Genomic DNA, 15710 nt, shown 5'->3' with positions numbered 1-15710 from the left:
TGAGATGGGGCTTACAAGTTTGAAAAACTGGGCTCTCTATAAATAACGTTGAGTCATACAAAACTCTTATATAGTAGGCCACGTTTTGATACCTTTCTGGACTTAGCTCATTCATTTATTAGCACTTTGATGATCACTAGTGTCTAGCAAGACGAGTCAGAAGTTGGAGGTCAACTCAATCACTAAAATATAGTATTTACTGGCATGTATTCATTCTACCATAGTCGATACTTGATAGTACCATGCCTCAAAGTTCTATTTCCTTTAGTTAGCTACTTTGTAGCTGTCATCCAAAATGTTGTGAATTCAGATGAACTTTCGATAATATCTCAAAGCGTAACAACTACACAAAACGAGCTTACTTTTTTGTATTAATCATATGAATAACAAGTTACAAATCTTAGGACATTCTCACATATGCTTCGAAACCTGATACCATCTAACACAAAATAGCAAAACGTATAAGATGTGTGTCATATATTGTGGGATTGTTATTGTTGTTTTTTTTCTTTTGACTTAGATAGTGTGTGTTATGGTTCATATCCATTTGAAGAAAAATAAGTATTTACATTGACATAGATGATCAACATTGGGTGGAGGAGTCCACTTTGGAAAAAGATGGACATGGTCTAATTGCTTTAGTAGTATATTTGGATATAACTCTTTTGACCCCAGGAATTTCAAATTAAGATGATTACATGATTGATGTTAAGTATTCCCCTCTTAATGTGCCCAGGCAATTCCTGAATTCCATTCCTCAGAAGTTAATTAAATCAGACAATTTTTCTAAATAATATTTTTCTACAGTTTCAAACTTTTTTCTTTTCTTAATTTTCTGCTACTTTGTCCACGTTTTGTTGCTTGAAATGGCTTTTTCTTTGATTTTTTTAATTACTCTGACTATATCAAATTGGTCAAGACTTAAACACTAGGCTAGTAGGCTGGACCGCGTTTGTATATTTGTATATTAATTTCCCAACCCAACAAATAAGACTTTCTTATTTTAATATCACTTGAGAACAATTCTTCTGCCTATCTCAATCTCTATATATATAATCACATATCCATTAGAATTAATCAAAACGCAGAACCAATTCAAGATGGGTGAAATGATCAAAGGCAGACGCATACTCCTCTTCTCCATCATATTGCTCTTATTTTTCTCTCAGACGTTTCTTTTGTGTTCCGCTAATGAGCATGGCTCAAGGAACCTCGCAGTAGTTATGAAGAAAAGGGTGAGATACAGAGGACCTCGCAATACAACAACCTCCTCAGCTCCAACTATGATGTCGCCAAGTTCCTTATATATTGGTGCTGCTTCTTCTTTCCTCCTCGCTCTTCTTTTGTAAGCTCCGTTGTGGTGATCATGATCATACTGTTTCACACAATTATTTATGTAAATTTAATTTGTTTTCTTCTATACGATTGGTTTTGTAAAAAAGTTTAATGCATGGTGTAACAAAACTCTGTTTTGTATTTATTTGCTCTGTTTCAAGACTCTGAAAGATTTTGGACGTTACTGGACAAGGATTCTTCTCTCTGTTCCGTTCACGTTCTTTCATATATAGTTTGAAATATCTTCTCTGCTTCAAGAAATCCAGAAAGTTAAAAGATATAGTATCTGGATCCGCTGCTTTCCCTTTTTGTCTTTGTACGCAAACATAAGAAGCTAGCTAACGATGGCTTTACGATCTCATCAGTTAAAAAAGAGCTTCTCCAGTTATCTATGTCCCATTGATCTAGTTCTTTCTTATCTATATGAACGTCAAAAGTATATCGTCACCTACTTGTTCCCATCTCTGCGTATTTGTTTTATCCCACCACTTTCCTAAAACCACACCAAGTCACATCACATAGATCTTGATTCATGCAAACAAGTCGTCACAGGACGAAGCTTTCACGATTCTATAAGCATCTCTTGACAGCCTGGTCACTACACACTACAGTGGTGACTCGAATCATTGCTCCAGGTCAAATTCGGCCAGTGATCCGCAGTATTCGTTCATGTGATAAAAAGGGTGATTGGATATCTCTTTTTTTAATTGTTTTTTTTTTTAAGTCTTTCTTAATGATTTTATTTGTTGAGAGTTTGTCGCACGAACGCAGTCCGCTCGTACCATCGGACCTTGACTTCTGACCGATTCTATATAGTTTTAAAAAGAAAAAAAGAAAAAACCCTTTTTTTTTTTGCTTACCGTATTGGTTTTTTTCGTTTTCTGATGAAATAAACAAATCATGCAGACAAAAGTGTGTTACGAAGAAATGCGTGACCAGAACAAGTGGTTAATAAAGAAGAAGAAATCTCAAACATATTGATGATTAATTTTTTCATAAAAAAAATCATAAATTAATGGAGTAGATGAAATTAACAAAGCATAAAAAGAACATTGTAAAAAGACAAAAAGCAAAACGCATAAATTAAGGTGATTGAGCGTAAAAAAGTGGACGACGGTACTCATCGAAGAATTGATCACGATCCACGTACACAATTGCATAAAGTGCGTAGATGATGCCCGGTACGTATCCCAAAAGTGTTAGGATCAGGCATATCATGAACTCCGTCTACACATTAAAATGTTGACATTCACGTATACATTTCAAGCTCTCGATCGTGAAACACACACACACAAAAAAAAAAAAAGAGAGAGATAGAGAGACGTACCGTGCAACAGCCATGCCTCAGACATACACCGAGAGGAGGGATGAGTATGGCGATCATTATTTCACAGCAAATCTCACACCCATTCGCCATTTCTCAATGTTTCGATCCTTTAATTTCTTCTTCTTTTTACTACTTTTGTTGGATTGAAAGCGCTTATTATATAAAGGGAAGGGAGACAAAAAAATAAAACAGCGCTTCAAAACGACAGCGTTTGAAAACACATACCTAATGACAGATGTATCACATATTTAAGAAAAGAAGAATGAATGCTCAAAATGTGCAATAATACAAATATTAAGTATTTTAACGAGTACAAAGAGTGGAGCTATTTCGAAGCTCTTTGTGTTGGATTGTGTAGAAGATAATCTCTTATATTTTATGTTATCAAACAGAATCAATATAACTCATGCCAGTTAAGGATCTACGGAGTGATGATAGTCCTGTGTTCTATTGGAGGCCCGACCACACAACAAAACATTCTTGGGCAAAGGGAATTCATCTTTGTGAGAGTGTCCTGGAGAGTGAACTCGAAGGTAAAATTGTTGACCTAAGTATTGTCTCGGCCAAAACTGGCTCCTTAGATTCCACATCCCCACATTGTCCAATGCCACATATATAGCTGTCCAAGATTCTGGATATACCTACAACAAACCAAACACATTTCAGCTTTGCGATCAAAATCTGTCATTCTTTCTAGAAGAAGAGATCTGGAGAACGTTTACTTACTTGAGTAGTAGAGCGAGAAACAGCATCTTTGAGGTTATACCCTCGTCTGCTCGCCTTTGACCATGTTCCTTTATTGATCCTGTGGACAACTCTACGGACTTCAACGACCATTGACGTATTCATATAAGTCTCTAAGTACGACTTAGCTATTATTCTTACCCAACAACCCAAAAGTTGTATCCATCGAGGTGGTAACTTTGGACGATCTTCTCGCGGTTTTGGAAGATGATCTCAATAAAAGCATTATGGTCTGCTCCCATCACTGATGTATCTAGCCTCATCTCTCCTCCTCTTCTCGGCTTGTCAGGGATGCTTCCAACTTTAAAAACATCTTTTATCTTAAAATAATCCGCTAGCTTCAGCGGAGTATCCGCAGGCACGAATGATACGCCGTTTATGGCATAGCGTTGCCTTCTCTTCACAAGGGCTGCTGAGCTTTCCAATATCAAAGTCCTCGAAATCTTCATTTTACCATAATGGTTATCGCCTTGAGGGTCGGTGCTTGGCCCGAACGCAGTTAGGTTGGTCCTAATGGACTGGGCTTGTTTGATAGACCATTCTACGTCATCTACTTCAGGTCGTCGAGCATGGATAATTTTAAGGCCTTTGGAGTTGGAGTAGTGGAGATTGACTCCCATACTATGTTCTACGTGGATAAACCTTGTTGAGGCGACAATTGAATAGTTGTGGGGAGGTTGGTCCATGGTGACCAAGACAGAGTAAGTTTGACCAACATGAATGTCGAGTGAGGTGTACACGGATTGGACTGTGTGGGTTCCCTCGACCTCTATGAGCTTAAGCTGATGACCTAATATTTCGAAATTTAGGCACGTTTGAAGCCCTACATTTGATATTCTGAATCTGTACGTTTTACCTATCACATGGTCCACGAAAGTGATGAGAGAATGCTCTTTCTTTTCTTTTATTTTGTAAACAACGTAATATTATTGATGGTTTTTCAATATGAACCTGCTTCGACGGTGAGAGTAGAAACATAACTTAATCCTTGGCCATTGATCAAAACCCCATCGGGCGTCGTCTTTAACTTGCGTCCTTTATCCAAAATTTTCTTCAAAGTCTGATGTGGGATCAGTTTGTTCGATATTGTTCATCATATATATGTAATGAAAAATACAAATAAAACATGGCTAGGTAGTAATTGAGAAATTAATGCACCTTATGGTCACGTCGATACCAATTGCCTATGAGTAGAGTGATATCTCTAGCGGGTTCAGGGAAAGGGAGGGGGATGTGAGGGAGGCTGTAGATACGGAGGCTGCCATAACCGCCGGCCGCTTTTTGGACGTCTAGGGAAGGGAAGTAGTAGTAACTACCGATCTGATCTTTAACTTGAAAGTTGTAAGTGTAATTCTTGCCCGGTGGGATAGGACAAGTCGTACCAAACACTCCATCTTGGTAAGAGTTTTTCCTCATATGCACTCCATTCCTTCATTTATTACTTTTTGTATTTATTAAATCTTTGATATTGTAATTAGCATGAACAACCTTACGTGTTCACTAATAATACTCAACAAATTAACAAGATTTTGAAGAAACGGCACATGCAAATTGTATCCATTCTTACCATGTACCAAACTCCAATCCTTGTTCTAACATAATTTAAGGTTTTAATTTATTGTTATTGGAAAGGAGTTGTTACAAGCTTGTTAATATATATTGAAAAAGAAAGTGGTAAAGAAGGAGAAATAGATGATACCAAGATAAGAGAAAGGGCTCGTCGAGATCGTTGTGAACATGGATGACCAAACTGTCATTGGTGAGTGAGCGAATCTCCGGTCCAGGAAATTCTCCGTTAATTAGGATTCCCTATGTGTGTTTAAATAGGAATATAAGCATGATCAATACATACAAACACACAAGAAGCAAGAAGCCACTTTGGGTTGATCTTGGAAGAAAACGTACCCTTCGAACCAAACTAGGTCGAGTAGTGATGTCGCCGTAAGTGACCCTCCAGTTGTAATAAAGGGTATCTCCAGCATTAACAAAATATATGATGGTCGTCGTCATCATCATCCAAACACCGCCATGTAGCCACCACCCCATACTCGATCTTGATGAAACTTCGGTAATGAGAAGGAAAGTAAAGGAGAAAAAGGTTGGAAGATGAGAGCTTGAAGGTGTGTTTTGGAGTTTGTAGTGGCCGTGAAATGGACTCTGTGACGTATTTAAAGTCTTTCCAGTGAGCTAGATAACTAATTACGTATATCATTAAATTTGTAATAAAGTGAAAATATTTATGCCTCAAGCCCAACAATTGGCCTTGTTATTATGCTGAGTGTTGCATTTCATTCTCCTTGTGAGATATATTTCAAGCAGATACATTATTTTACTCTAGTGAGAGCAGTTGATAACAACTTAATATTCTAATAGATTTATATAGAAGAAAGGGTGAATGCCTTTTGGATTTGACTTTAGGTGGAGACATTCGCATTAGTAGAGACGACCAACATGCTTTGTTAGTATAAGTCCTTGGGATTCGATTACCCAAGGCTCTCTTCTAATTGTTTATTAAGAGCACATGATCTTATTATATCGTCCAAAATGACAACTTTCTAGTCTCAATATGATTTTAAAATTTCAAGACCTCGGACCAAGTGTTAAACTGGAAAAAAAACACAGTTAAAAACAAAACAAAAATGAGGGTTAGAGTTTGCAGAACCAAAACTAAAAAAAAAGAGCACAGCATTTACATTACACAACGCATATCTGTCTTGTAGCTTCACGTGACTCTCTTTAACCCTCTCCGGACCAAAAAAATAAATAAAAATCACAGAAGAAAGAGAAAGAAACAGAGGAGTAGGGGTAAAAACGGTAAGAACCCAACAAGATGGGATGATGAAGAGAGGCTCCTCTGAAACTGAAGCGAGTCAACTGCTAATGGCATGTTCTCTTGGTCAGGGCTGCACTTGTTGAGGTGAGGTGGGTGTGGACTATACATAATGGCTCTTAACACAGCCGAAACTGTTGGGATGTAAGCCGTTTTGTTACGAGCCAGTAGCCATGTGAGTCCCATGAGCTGGCAATCTTTGCTCATCATCTTACTCCCTCTCTCTGTTGTTGTCTTCTTGTTTCCTCCTCTAACCTTTAGCTGTAATCCATCAAATTTTTAAACCAAAAACAAAACAAATTTAAGTTATTAAAAAGTTATTTACTATATAGTATAATGGGAAAAAGATTGCGTGTGAAAGTGAAGTGTCTCAGAGTGTTTCAGTGCTTTGGGTTCATACGAAAAAAGAAAGTTTCTGAAAAAGCACATCTCCAATTGTTTGCAACCTAAAAGGATAGCCAAAGATAACAATGTGCTTGTGTGTCTCTTTCAAGATAAACCCTAAAATTAACAGTAAATTTGTGAGTTAGGTGAACATGTTTCTCATGGATAGAGAAGGACAGCTAGTGAACATTCTGAAGAAGACTTCACGCAAATGAAAGCAAAACATTTATTATGCTTTTAAGGATAAGAAAAAATTTCATTAAATGCTCTCGTGAGAATCCTTTTAGTATAGGGACATAAAGGATGATAATTTAATGTAACGGAATGCAACAAAAATTTGAACTTTAACCAAAAAAAGATATAAAAATCGAACCTTTTGAAGAGCGCCGAGACATCTGGTACAACCAGAGTAAGAAGAATTCCGACATTCTTTCTCGAGATTCTTCACGGCGGCGGTCGGAGTAGCGTTTTTGAAGCCGGAGGAGACGTTGAAAGCTGCGGGACAAGAGAGAGAGCTAATCTGGTGGAGACGAATGCCGCAGAAGCACAAGATTGCATCGCAGCTCGAGTTAGGCTGAGGGATCTTGATTTGTTTGGTCAAAAGCGCGCTCTGCAATGTGTTGACGCACTTCTGTGAGTCGTCAGGCTTCATGGGTTCGTCGGGGTCAGCAGGCTCCGGCGTCGGAGCAGGAGCTGGTAGCTGTAGAGCAGAGCGAGCGTGAGCTGCGAAGAGCCACGCGGCTAGAACAGGGCAACATCGGCTCCGGACAAGGTTTCTTCCGCAAGCCTCTTTGACGCCGCCGAAGAGCTCGTCGGATAGGTCAAGACGGCAACTTTGAGCTTGGGTTTCGACGGGGAATGCCGGTACAGTATTGGGTTCAACCGGTTCGACGAGCAGGTTGCTCAAGACGGTGGGGAAAATGAGAGAAGAGAGGAGGAGGATGAGTAAAGTAGAACTTTTCTTCATTCTAAATGGCTAGAAAGAGAGACAGATAGAGAGAGAAGTGGATTTAGAGATATTGAAAGGCTTTAATCAAATCTCTCTCACAGTCTTTTAGATTCTGAGATTCACGAAGAAAAGCAGCCTTCCATTATTCACAATCTTCTCTCTCTTTTGTTCTGTCCAAAGGACTATTGTGAAGAGAGAGAGAGAGAGATGTGACGGGAAAGAAAACAAAGAGATTCCTGACTTTGGCAGTTTCTGATTTGTTTTAGAGTCTATAATCCCTTTGTAAACTGTGATTAGCTCCGGAAACTATAGGCCTTGTCTTTTGGCAAATGTACTATAACAAGTAACTGAGATCCTTAACTACATTAGTTATGAATTTTTTTGCATGTATAAAGATGTAGGCTTTTAAATTTGTAAATGTTCGCAAAATATATGTGAAAGAGGATAAATTAAAAGATATGCGTTAAGAGGAAAGAAAATAAATAAATATGAATGGTGGAGGAGAAACAAAACGAGCCCTTTAACGAGGTGAGGTGAGATGCGAATGGAGCATACTCACACGAAGAAAAGGGTCATTTTCTAAAAGACAAAAACACAAAAAAAAAGAAAAACAACTACGACAATCATATATTAAATCATTGATTCACTTTTTGTGCATTGACATACCAAAATACAAAACAAATAATAATAATAGTAATAAATCTCTTTATTTTTTTTCAAACGGGTAGTAGGAATATGAGCCGGAGGCCCGCCTAGGGAAACGGTCCGTCAGAAAAAGGTGAAAAACTCGTAAAAGGCGAGAAAAAAAGAGTCCCCACTTTCTTGTATTTTCTCTTCCTAATTAATCGTTCTTCTTTTAAGTTCCAAATTCAACCAATTAGAGCATTTTCACACGTTCTTTGTTTGCTTTACTTACTTGTCCATACCAAATACCTCAATCAATCCCTCAAATTGAAAGTATCTTTATATAAGACTTAGATTTAACTGTTCCAAACTCATTTTCTTGCTTGGAATTGAAAAAGAAGTACATCATTTATGTTTAGTGTTTACGAAATTTAAACTAATCCACTCAACTTTGAATACTTTATGTCCCAACCGATTAGATCATAGTTCTACGAGCTTTCGGAATATAGGTTTTAGATTGGGCCAAATTAACTACTCTTAAGGGGTTTTAAATGGACCTTGAAGTGGGCTTCATTATTATAACTCACCTAATTAATTAACTTGATTGACTCTGATTATAATTCGAAAAAAAACATTATTTGATGTGTAGACAACTATAGCCATTTCATTTTACCATAACTGTGATTGACGCTTATAATTTTATGTTTGCTTCTGTCGACTGTGTTATATGGACTTATGGAGCAGATTTAAGATATCTCGCTTACGCTTCGAATACGTTAGACTTTAAAATTTACACATTCATGACAAATTTATAGACTTTAAAATTTATCTTTTTACACAGAAAAAAATGTTTACATATTTTACAAAAGAAAGAATGCAACAAAGAATCATAGGTGTGAAAAAGATGTTGTATAAGGAGGGATCATATGCGTAGTATATATATTGTAAATTATATTAAAACATAAAGTCGTCTAAGATGAAATCGTCCGGAAAACCAAAGTCGAAGAAACTGCTGGGGTTGGCTTCTGCTTCAATGCTCTTTTGTTGTGGAGAAGACATTGGCGTTGACATGAGCGAGTCCAGGTCAAAACTCTCTGACAAAGGTGGTAATACATCTACAGGACCAACATCGTCGAGTCTTGCATTCATAGGCTCCAAAGATGAAGTTTCATTGTTTGTTGGGGTTGTACTCTCGGTTTGTGGTTGAGACGACTCTGACGATGTGATCGGAGTTTGAAGGTTTTGGTCAAGGTTCGGTGAGTAAATTGGATTAGGGTTTTGAAGTGGGAAGAGTAAAAAGGCTAGCCTCAATACATCAGGGTTAAGCAGAGACGACGCTTGTGTTGCAACTGATGAAAAGTTTGGTTGACTTAAAAGTACGCTCAAAAGTGAGGACAAATCAAGAAGATCAAGTCGTGGGGAGTGAGTAACAGGGTCGATGCCACTCCTTACAAGTCTCTTGCGGATATGAGTGTTCCAATGGTTTTTTATTTCGTTATCAGTTCTCCCTGGTAGACGAGCTGCTATTGCTGACCACCTAATTAAAAATTCACCAATTCAATATATTAGTGACATTAATCTATGATTAATATTAGACTCCTTTACCAAGTGCTAATAGCTCAATTGGTAAAGATCTCTGGCAGAAGCTTAGAGGTCGCCGGTTCGAGTAGCGCTTGGGACGAAACCATATAACATGCTTTGGTTTCGGGTCTGAGGGGATGTATGGGCTTTGGCCCAGAACCTCTTTGATTATTCAAAAAAAAAATATTAGACTCCTTTATTATTATTCTAATATAGGTCTAGTAAAGTACTAAATAATATTTTTGTTGGAGTTGGTGGCCTACATTTGATATGTACGCTCCGCATGCAAACGTACGCTCTCTCACATTTTTCATTAATTAACATACAAAAGCTGTAACTGATGATTGATGATTGATGAATATGAAACTTAAAACAAATGACTATGTATGGTGTAAATGAAGCTTACTTGTTTCCCATAACACTGTGTAGCTGAATGATAGTTTCTTCTTCCTCAAACGAGAATCTTCCTCTCTTGATGTCCGGTCTTAGGTAATTGGTCCATCGAAGACGACAGCTTTTCCCGCATCTTTGAAGTCCTATAATTAGTAGAATACGACTTATAAGTGTGTGATTCAATTTATAGAGAAATATAAGCTGTTAGAAATAGCACATATACATTAAAAAATATGTAAAAATGTATATGTACCAGCATTTTTGGGGAGAATACGCCAATTTCCCGGACCATGAAATCGAATATAGTCGATAAGTTTCTGGTCCTCCTCAGCCGTCCATGGTCCTTTCTTCACTCCATTCTTGTCACAACAAGGTGATCTTCCCATCTTCCGCACAATATGTATACAACGATCGACTTTAGTTAAGATCCGAGTAAAATAATTATGTTATGTAGATAAATTGATCGTAGAGAGCCAAAGGGAAGTTGAAGAAATGTCAATGTGTGGATGCACTCATACCTTCTCCATTCATTTGTTTATATAGGGATGTGAAATCTTGAGAAAACTTGGTTAATGTAGAAGAGAGCCAAGGTCAATTCCACTTGTCATATACCTAATATGCCACGTCCTTTTAAGTCACAATAATATATTCAAAAGGAAAAATACAAACCTTGCCTAGACCGCATATCGCCTCTCTCGTCTTGTTTTTTTTTTACCGTATATTCTAGAAACGATCCACGTGACCATATGCATGGTATTATAATCTAATCTATCTATCTAACTTAGATTCTGTGACTCTATCAGTACAACTAATTAATCATATATAATTATCTATGTAATATCTTGGAGTGAAAATAATTAATGTACCCTTGTATGTAGAAAAAGCAATGGAACTAAGGGATTAAAATAGATAATTAGTTTTATACACCCGATAGTTATCATGGTCGTGAGAGTCAGGTTGAAGCACATTAACAATTTTGCATGTTTTTGCTTTTTGTTTGTGGATTAAGTTATTGACTTTGCTTAAACAAAAAGAAAGTTGTTGACTTTGCATGTTATAATATAGGTCAGTTGACTTGTACAAACATGTTTGGTTAAAAAGGAACCTGGAAAACTAAGTATGATAATAATATGTTGAATTTTTGTAACATAAAGCCTAGAGTTTCAAAGGTTAAGAGAGTGAGGACGGTAAAGTAGTTGGATATTCTCATCAAATAAAAAGTTTTAAATAACGTGTTAATGTCATGTGCCTTGTGGTTTTAAAACTGATGATGGATGATGAGACGAAAATTGCAACATTTTTACATAGGCAACGTATTATTTCCCAAGTTCAATTGTAGAGATTGCTTGTGGAAGGGTCTCTCCGAACGAACAGCCATCCACGTACGCATTATCTTAGAACGATTTCAAAAAAAGCAAATAAAATAAGAATTCAAAATGCTTTGTTTCTGTTTGTTAAATTGTTGGTGGAAAGCTGTGCAACAAACTTTGAATTACATATCATCTCCGGCCCTTTATCACAAGATCAGAACCACAGGCTTCTTCTCTGGAGTTCACACACCAAAGCTATTTGGCCATATGTATATTTTTAAATATTTTTTCACTTTCCTAACATAGCAATGTGTGGGTTCATGAAGAATGAGACACGTGGAAGAAGAAGAAAAAGTGTTTGTGGGATTGTCCTTTTCACTTATTTTTTGCATCATTTCATCTACTCTTAGCTAGGTTATGTTTTCGGATTGGTCAGCATCAGAGTTTTACCACACAAAATAATATAAAACGGTCAGCGTCACAGAGTCTCAGAGATGATGATGTCAAGTCAAAGATTGTGTCAAGTCATCGTATTAGGAGATTCGCGAACAAGGCCTTTCACCACAGCGTTTAACACTTTAACTTAACGGGCTACTAATGGACTTAAGCCTCACACTTAATGGGTTTATGATATTGGTGCTAGCACTAGCAGGTTGTCTCCATCTAGCTTGTAATTTTGCTATGTATTAATAGCGTTTAACCTTAATATTATAAAAAATTATAAAAAGGTATACAAAAGTTTTAGGGTATCTAAATGATATAAATATGTATAAATTGGTATGAAATATAATTAAATACTACATATATACAAATAATGACGAAATTAATTTGAATTTGTACAAATACAACCCATATCTAAATATATATAAAAATTGATTAAAAATAAAAAATAAACTAATAATTGGTATGAAATTTATTTTAATGTACTAACTTTTTGTTGTTGTTGTTTGGTTATATGAAAGATGACACATAATGTTTAGACAATCAATGGACACCATCTTCTCAGCAGTGATTAGATATGCATGTTAATAATGACGTTTACAAGTGCAGGCAGGCCATTAATACTAGTGGCAATGGTACCTATTAAAGAGAAAAATAAACCAACTTTGTGACTTTTAAACCTTGTCCTAATTAACATTAACCAGAAAATAGGGAAAAAAATCTTGGTAAGTAATCTTTAAGATCTTCTTCCATTATTTAAAAATTCAACAATTTCAAGATTCCTGGTATGTCTCTATCCAGACACACTTATATCAATATATGTTAGGGATATTATGGTATATATATGGTAACACAATGTCTTCGATCGTTTCTTTTGCGTGATTAACATTGTAGATTCGAATCATAAATTTAGAGTAGTGTTGATATATATACGACGAGAATGGATAAATACAAGAAGTTATCAGATTTTCTCAAGAAATTTTATATTCCTTCGTACGTTCTCTCGCCTGATCATGAAGCCGAGCTTGTGGCTGAGCCCAGTAGTAGTAGTAGTCCACCTGAGAACCCAATCCTCGTATTCGTCAACTCCAAAAGCGGAGGTCAACTAGGAGCAGAACTCATCCTTACCTACCGCACTTTGCTCAACGAGAAGCAGGTCAATTTACCCTAACGACTTCACTTGTTGCTTTATGAAAAATATAGAAAACGATCGGACTAATTGATTCTTCTTGAATACGGAACCCTATATTTTTAACCTAAAAAAATCAAACTTATTTTTTTTTGAGTTTACATAGGAGTTAGGATCATATAAATATTAGTATTGAGTTTTTATTGACTATATAGCACGTTTGGTGCTCAGGTTTTTGACCTAGAGGTAGAGACTCCGGATAAGGTTCTGCAGAGGATCTACAATAATCTAGAGAGGCTAAAGGACGATGGTTTCGCTTGCAAGATTCGGGACAAGTTGAAGATCATTGTGAGTTTATTTACTTTTAAGTCATTTGGGTATGTAGAGGAAGTGTTAATAATGAAGTGATTAAGCATGGGTTGTGTATTTATATTATTAGGTTGCAGGGGGAGATGGAACAGCTGCTTGGCTCCTTGGAGCTGTTTCTGATCTTAACTTATTCAATCCACCTCCAATTGCTACGGTTCCTTTGGGTACAGGAAACAACCTTCCCTTTGCATTTGGATGGGTACGTTACATATGTATATTGACTCACACTAATAATCATACTATTGTATCCCACAATCATATGCTCTGTTTTTACCAAATCTCATCTTCAGGGTAAGAAAAATCCTGGAACAGATGGTTCTTCAGTGGAGTCTTTTTTGGAACAAGTAATCAACGCAAAAGAGATGAAGATAGACAAGTATATATTTTGTTACACATACATGTCACTCTCTTCCAGTTTTCAATTATACACATTAGAGTTTAGTTTTGGATTGATATACATGCATTTATATCTTAATTAAGCTGGCAGATACTTATGAGGATGAAGGCTCCCAAGAAGGACTCTAGTAACACTATTGTACCACTTAAGCTACTACATTCTCTTCATCAGGTTTTACCATCAGATCAAGAATATATGGTAAGACAATCTCTTCTCTTGCGGCACCATCTCTTCTTTATTTTATATGATCAGCAATATTTTCATTTTTTTCAGGAAGATTGCAAAACATTTCGTGGGGGATTCTGGAATTACTTTAGCTTGGGTAGGAATTTTACTTGGATTATAAATAAATAAATTGTATGAGTTATCGATTACTTCATTGGTTGTGTTTGTGGCTAATATAAGCTAAATGTCTTATCAATTTTACTGCAGGGATGGATGCTCAAGTATCTTATGCATTTCATTCCGAGAGAAAACTGCACCCAGAAAAGTTTAAAAATCAGTTGGTTAATCAGGTTTTTACATACCCTTGCTCTCAAAGTTTTCTAGCGTTGTCTTAAAATGATGATGTGGTTCTATTATTTTCATTAATGGGACAACTTATGCCTATTTTAATAAAAAGTCTAACAAGTAGTGCTTCCATTATTTCATAACGTTCCAGAGCACATATCTAAAGCTTAGTTGCACACAAGGATGGTTTTTTGCCTCTCTTTTTCACCCTTCTTCACAGTAAGTGTGTTCTTTTTTTCTTTGCTAATCCTTGTGTTGTTCTTTCCAATTTCTGTCTGTCATGTTGTCATTTAAAATCATGCAAAATTTAAAGTAGTCAAAGGACACATGCATATAGTTTTGATCGAATTAGACGTGTTCTTGGTTATGATGGAATTTGATGTCATGTGTATATAAATTTTGCTCTCAGTTGAAACCTCTAATATTTTATGACGATTGTTGCAGAAACATAGCTCAGCTTGCAAAGGTTCAGATTTGTAATAAAAGTGGCCAGTGGAATGACCTTAACATTCCCCAAAGGTAAACTATAATATGTAAAAGGTTACACACACGAGGCTTCTTGCACAATAGACACTATAGTAGAATAATTAATGAAACATTTAATTATCTCTGTTCTGGCAGCATCAGGTCCATAGTATGTTTGAATCTTCCTAGCTTCTCTGGAGGACTAAATCCTTGGGGAACACCAAATCCCAAGAAACAACGTCATGTAGGTTTTAGAACATTCTCTTCAAACTGATACAATAGTCTACTAAAATATGGTTTTTGTTTCTTTGTGATGTCTGAACAGAGAAGCCTAACTCCACCATTCGTTGACGATGGGCTCATTGAAATCGTTGGGTTTAGAAATGCTTGGCATGGTCTTGTTCTGCTCACTCCAAATGGTCATGGGACAAGATTAGCACAGGTAAATGTAATGAGTAAAAGTGATAGAAGAAAAAGTATGAGTAAGTGCACCTTTTTAACTAGTGTAAATGTAGGCAAACCGAGTTCGATTTGAGTTCAAGAAAAGTGCAGCTAAACATGCATACATGAGAATGGATGGAGAGCCATGGAAACAACCACTTCCATTGGATGATGAAACTGTGATGGTCGAGATCTCACATCATGGACAAGTCAACATGCTTGCAACCAACAGTTGCAGCTCCAAAAGCATGCATGCATGAGTCTTCTCCCGCAATCCAGTCTAGTGATGATGCAAATGGCTCATCAGTGGTTAAATGCGAGGATTTTAGAAACTCCGGTGCGGCTGATCCAGTTAATAAGATAAGCAACACTCTTTGATATATATTCACTTATGTTCGACTCTTAACACAATATTACTCCTTTTTTTCTGTGACTTCTGTGTTCAGACTTCAATTTAAACTCAAATCTCGTTGGGAAGTTT

General features: G+C 36.6%; 6 protein-coding genes across 7 annotated transcripts; 2 read left to right on the top strand and 4 right to left on the bottom strand.

The window, feature by feature from the left end:
- The first annotated feature begins 1095 nt into the window (after positions 1-1095).
- On the top strand, positions 1096-1476 carry LOC17879437. The gene has a single exon (XM_006285168.2). It carries the CDS (start codon positions 1101-1103, stop codon positions 1347-1349), a length of 249 nt encoding a protein of 82 aa, XP_006285230.1. The 5' UTR covers positions 1096-1100; the 3' UTR covers positions 1350-1476.
- A 906-nt stretch (positions 1477-2382) lies between these two features.
- LOC17878828 (UPF0057 membrane protein At2g24040) lies at positions 2383-2766 on the bottom strand. Its single transcript, XM_006285186.2, has 2 exons — positions 2663-2766; positions 2383-2562 (listed from the first exon to the last, which is right to left on the bottom strand). The coding sequence occupies exons 1-2, from the start codon at positions 2750-2752 to the stop codon at positions 2419-2421; spliced, it is 234 nt and encodes a 77-aa protein (XP_006285248.1). The 5' UTR covers positions 2753-2766; the 3' UTR covers positions 2383-2418.
- A 777-nt stretch (positions 2767-3543) lies between these two features.
- On the bottom strand, positions 3544-5452 carry LOC17878458 (L-ascorbate oxidase homolog). The gene is made up of 5 exons (XM_023779591.1): positions 5312-5452; positions 5106-5215; positions 4565-4835; positions 4358-4466; positions 3544-4262 (listed from the first exon to the last, which is right to left on the bottom strand). Exons 1-5 carry the CDS (start codon positions 5450-5452, stop codon positions 3544-3546), a joined length of 1350 nt encoding a protein of 449 aa, XP_023635359.1.
- A 521-nt stretch (positions 5453-5973) lies between these two features.
- LOC17879733 (uncharacterized GPI-anchored protein At4g28100) lies at positions 5974-7923 on the bottom strand. Its single transcript, XM_006284129.2, has 2 exons — positions 6994-7923; positions 5974-6497 (listed from the first exon to the last, which is right to left on the bottom strand). The coding sequence occupies exons 1-2, from the start codon at positions 7585-7587 to the stop codon at positions 6177-6179; spliced, it is 915 nt and encodes a 304-aa protein (XP_006284191.1). The 5' UTR covers positions 7588-7923; the 3' UTR covers positions 5974-6176.
- A 1118-nt stretch (positions 7924-9041) lies between these two features.
- On the bottom strand, positions 9042-10652 carry LOC17878930 (transcription factor MYB41). The gene is made up of 3 exons (XM_006286179.2): positions 10421-10652; positions 10181-10310; positions 9042-9730 (listed from the first exon to the last, which is right to left on the bottom strand). Exons 1-3 carry the CDS (start codon positions 10551-10553, stop codon positions 9148-9150), a joined length of 846 nt encoding a protein of 281 aa, XP_006286241.1. The 5' UTR covers positions 10554-10652; the 3' UTR covers positions 9042-9147.
- Positions 10653-12821: 2169 nt separating this feature from the next.
- On the top strand, positions 12822-15710 carry LOC17880666 (diacylglycerol kinase 6). 2 transcript variants are annotated; one of them, XM_023779338.1, is made up of 12 exons: positions 12822-13074; positions 13279-13395; positions 13487-13615; positions 13707-13792; positions 13897-14011; positions 14087-14135; positions 14246-14328; positions 14475-14542; positions 14768-14842; positions 14951-15032; positions 15114-15230; positions 15304-15710. In XM_023779338.1, the coding sequence occupies exons 1-12, from the start codon at positions 12859-12861 to the stop codon at positions 15487-15489; spliced, it is 1323 nt and encodes a 440-aa protein (XP_023635106.1). In that variant the 5' UTR covers positions 12822-12858; the 3' UTR covers positions 15490-15710. The 2 variants fall into 2 exon arrangements, with proteins under 2 accessions (XP_023635106.1, XP_006286249.1); XM_006286187.2 differs by having other exon boundaries at positions 14945-15032.

This window comes from Capsella rubella, unplaced genomic scaffold (genome assembly GCF_000375325.1).
Source record: "Capsella rubella cultivar Monte Gargano unplaced genomic scaffold, Caprub1_0 scaffold_7, whole genome shotgun sequence".
NCBI lineage: Eukaryota > Viridiplantae > Streptophyta > Magnoliopsida > Brassicales > Brassicaceae > Capsella > Capsella rubella.
Note: the sequence above shows the minus strand (reverse complement) of the source record. Positions and strands in the feature narration are given on the sequence as shown.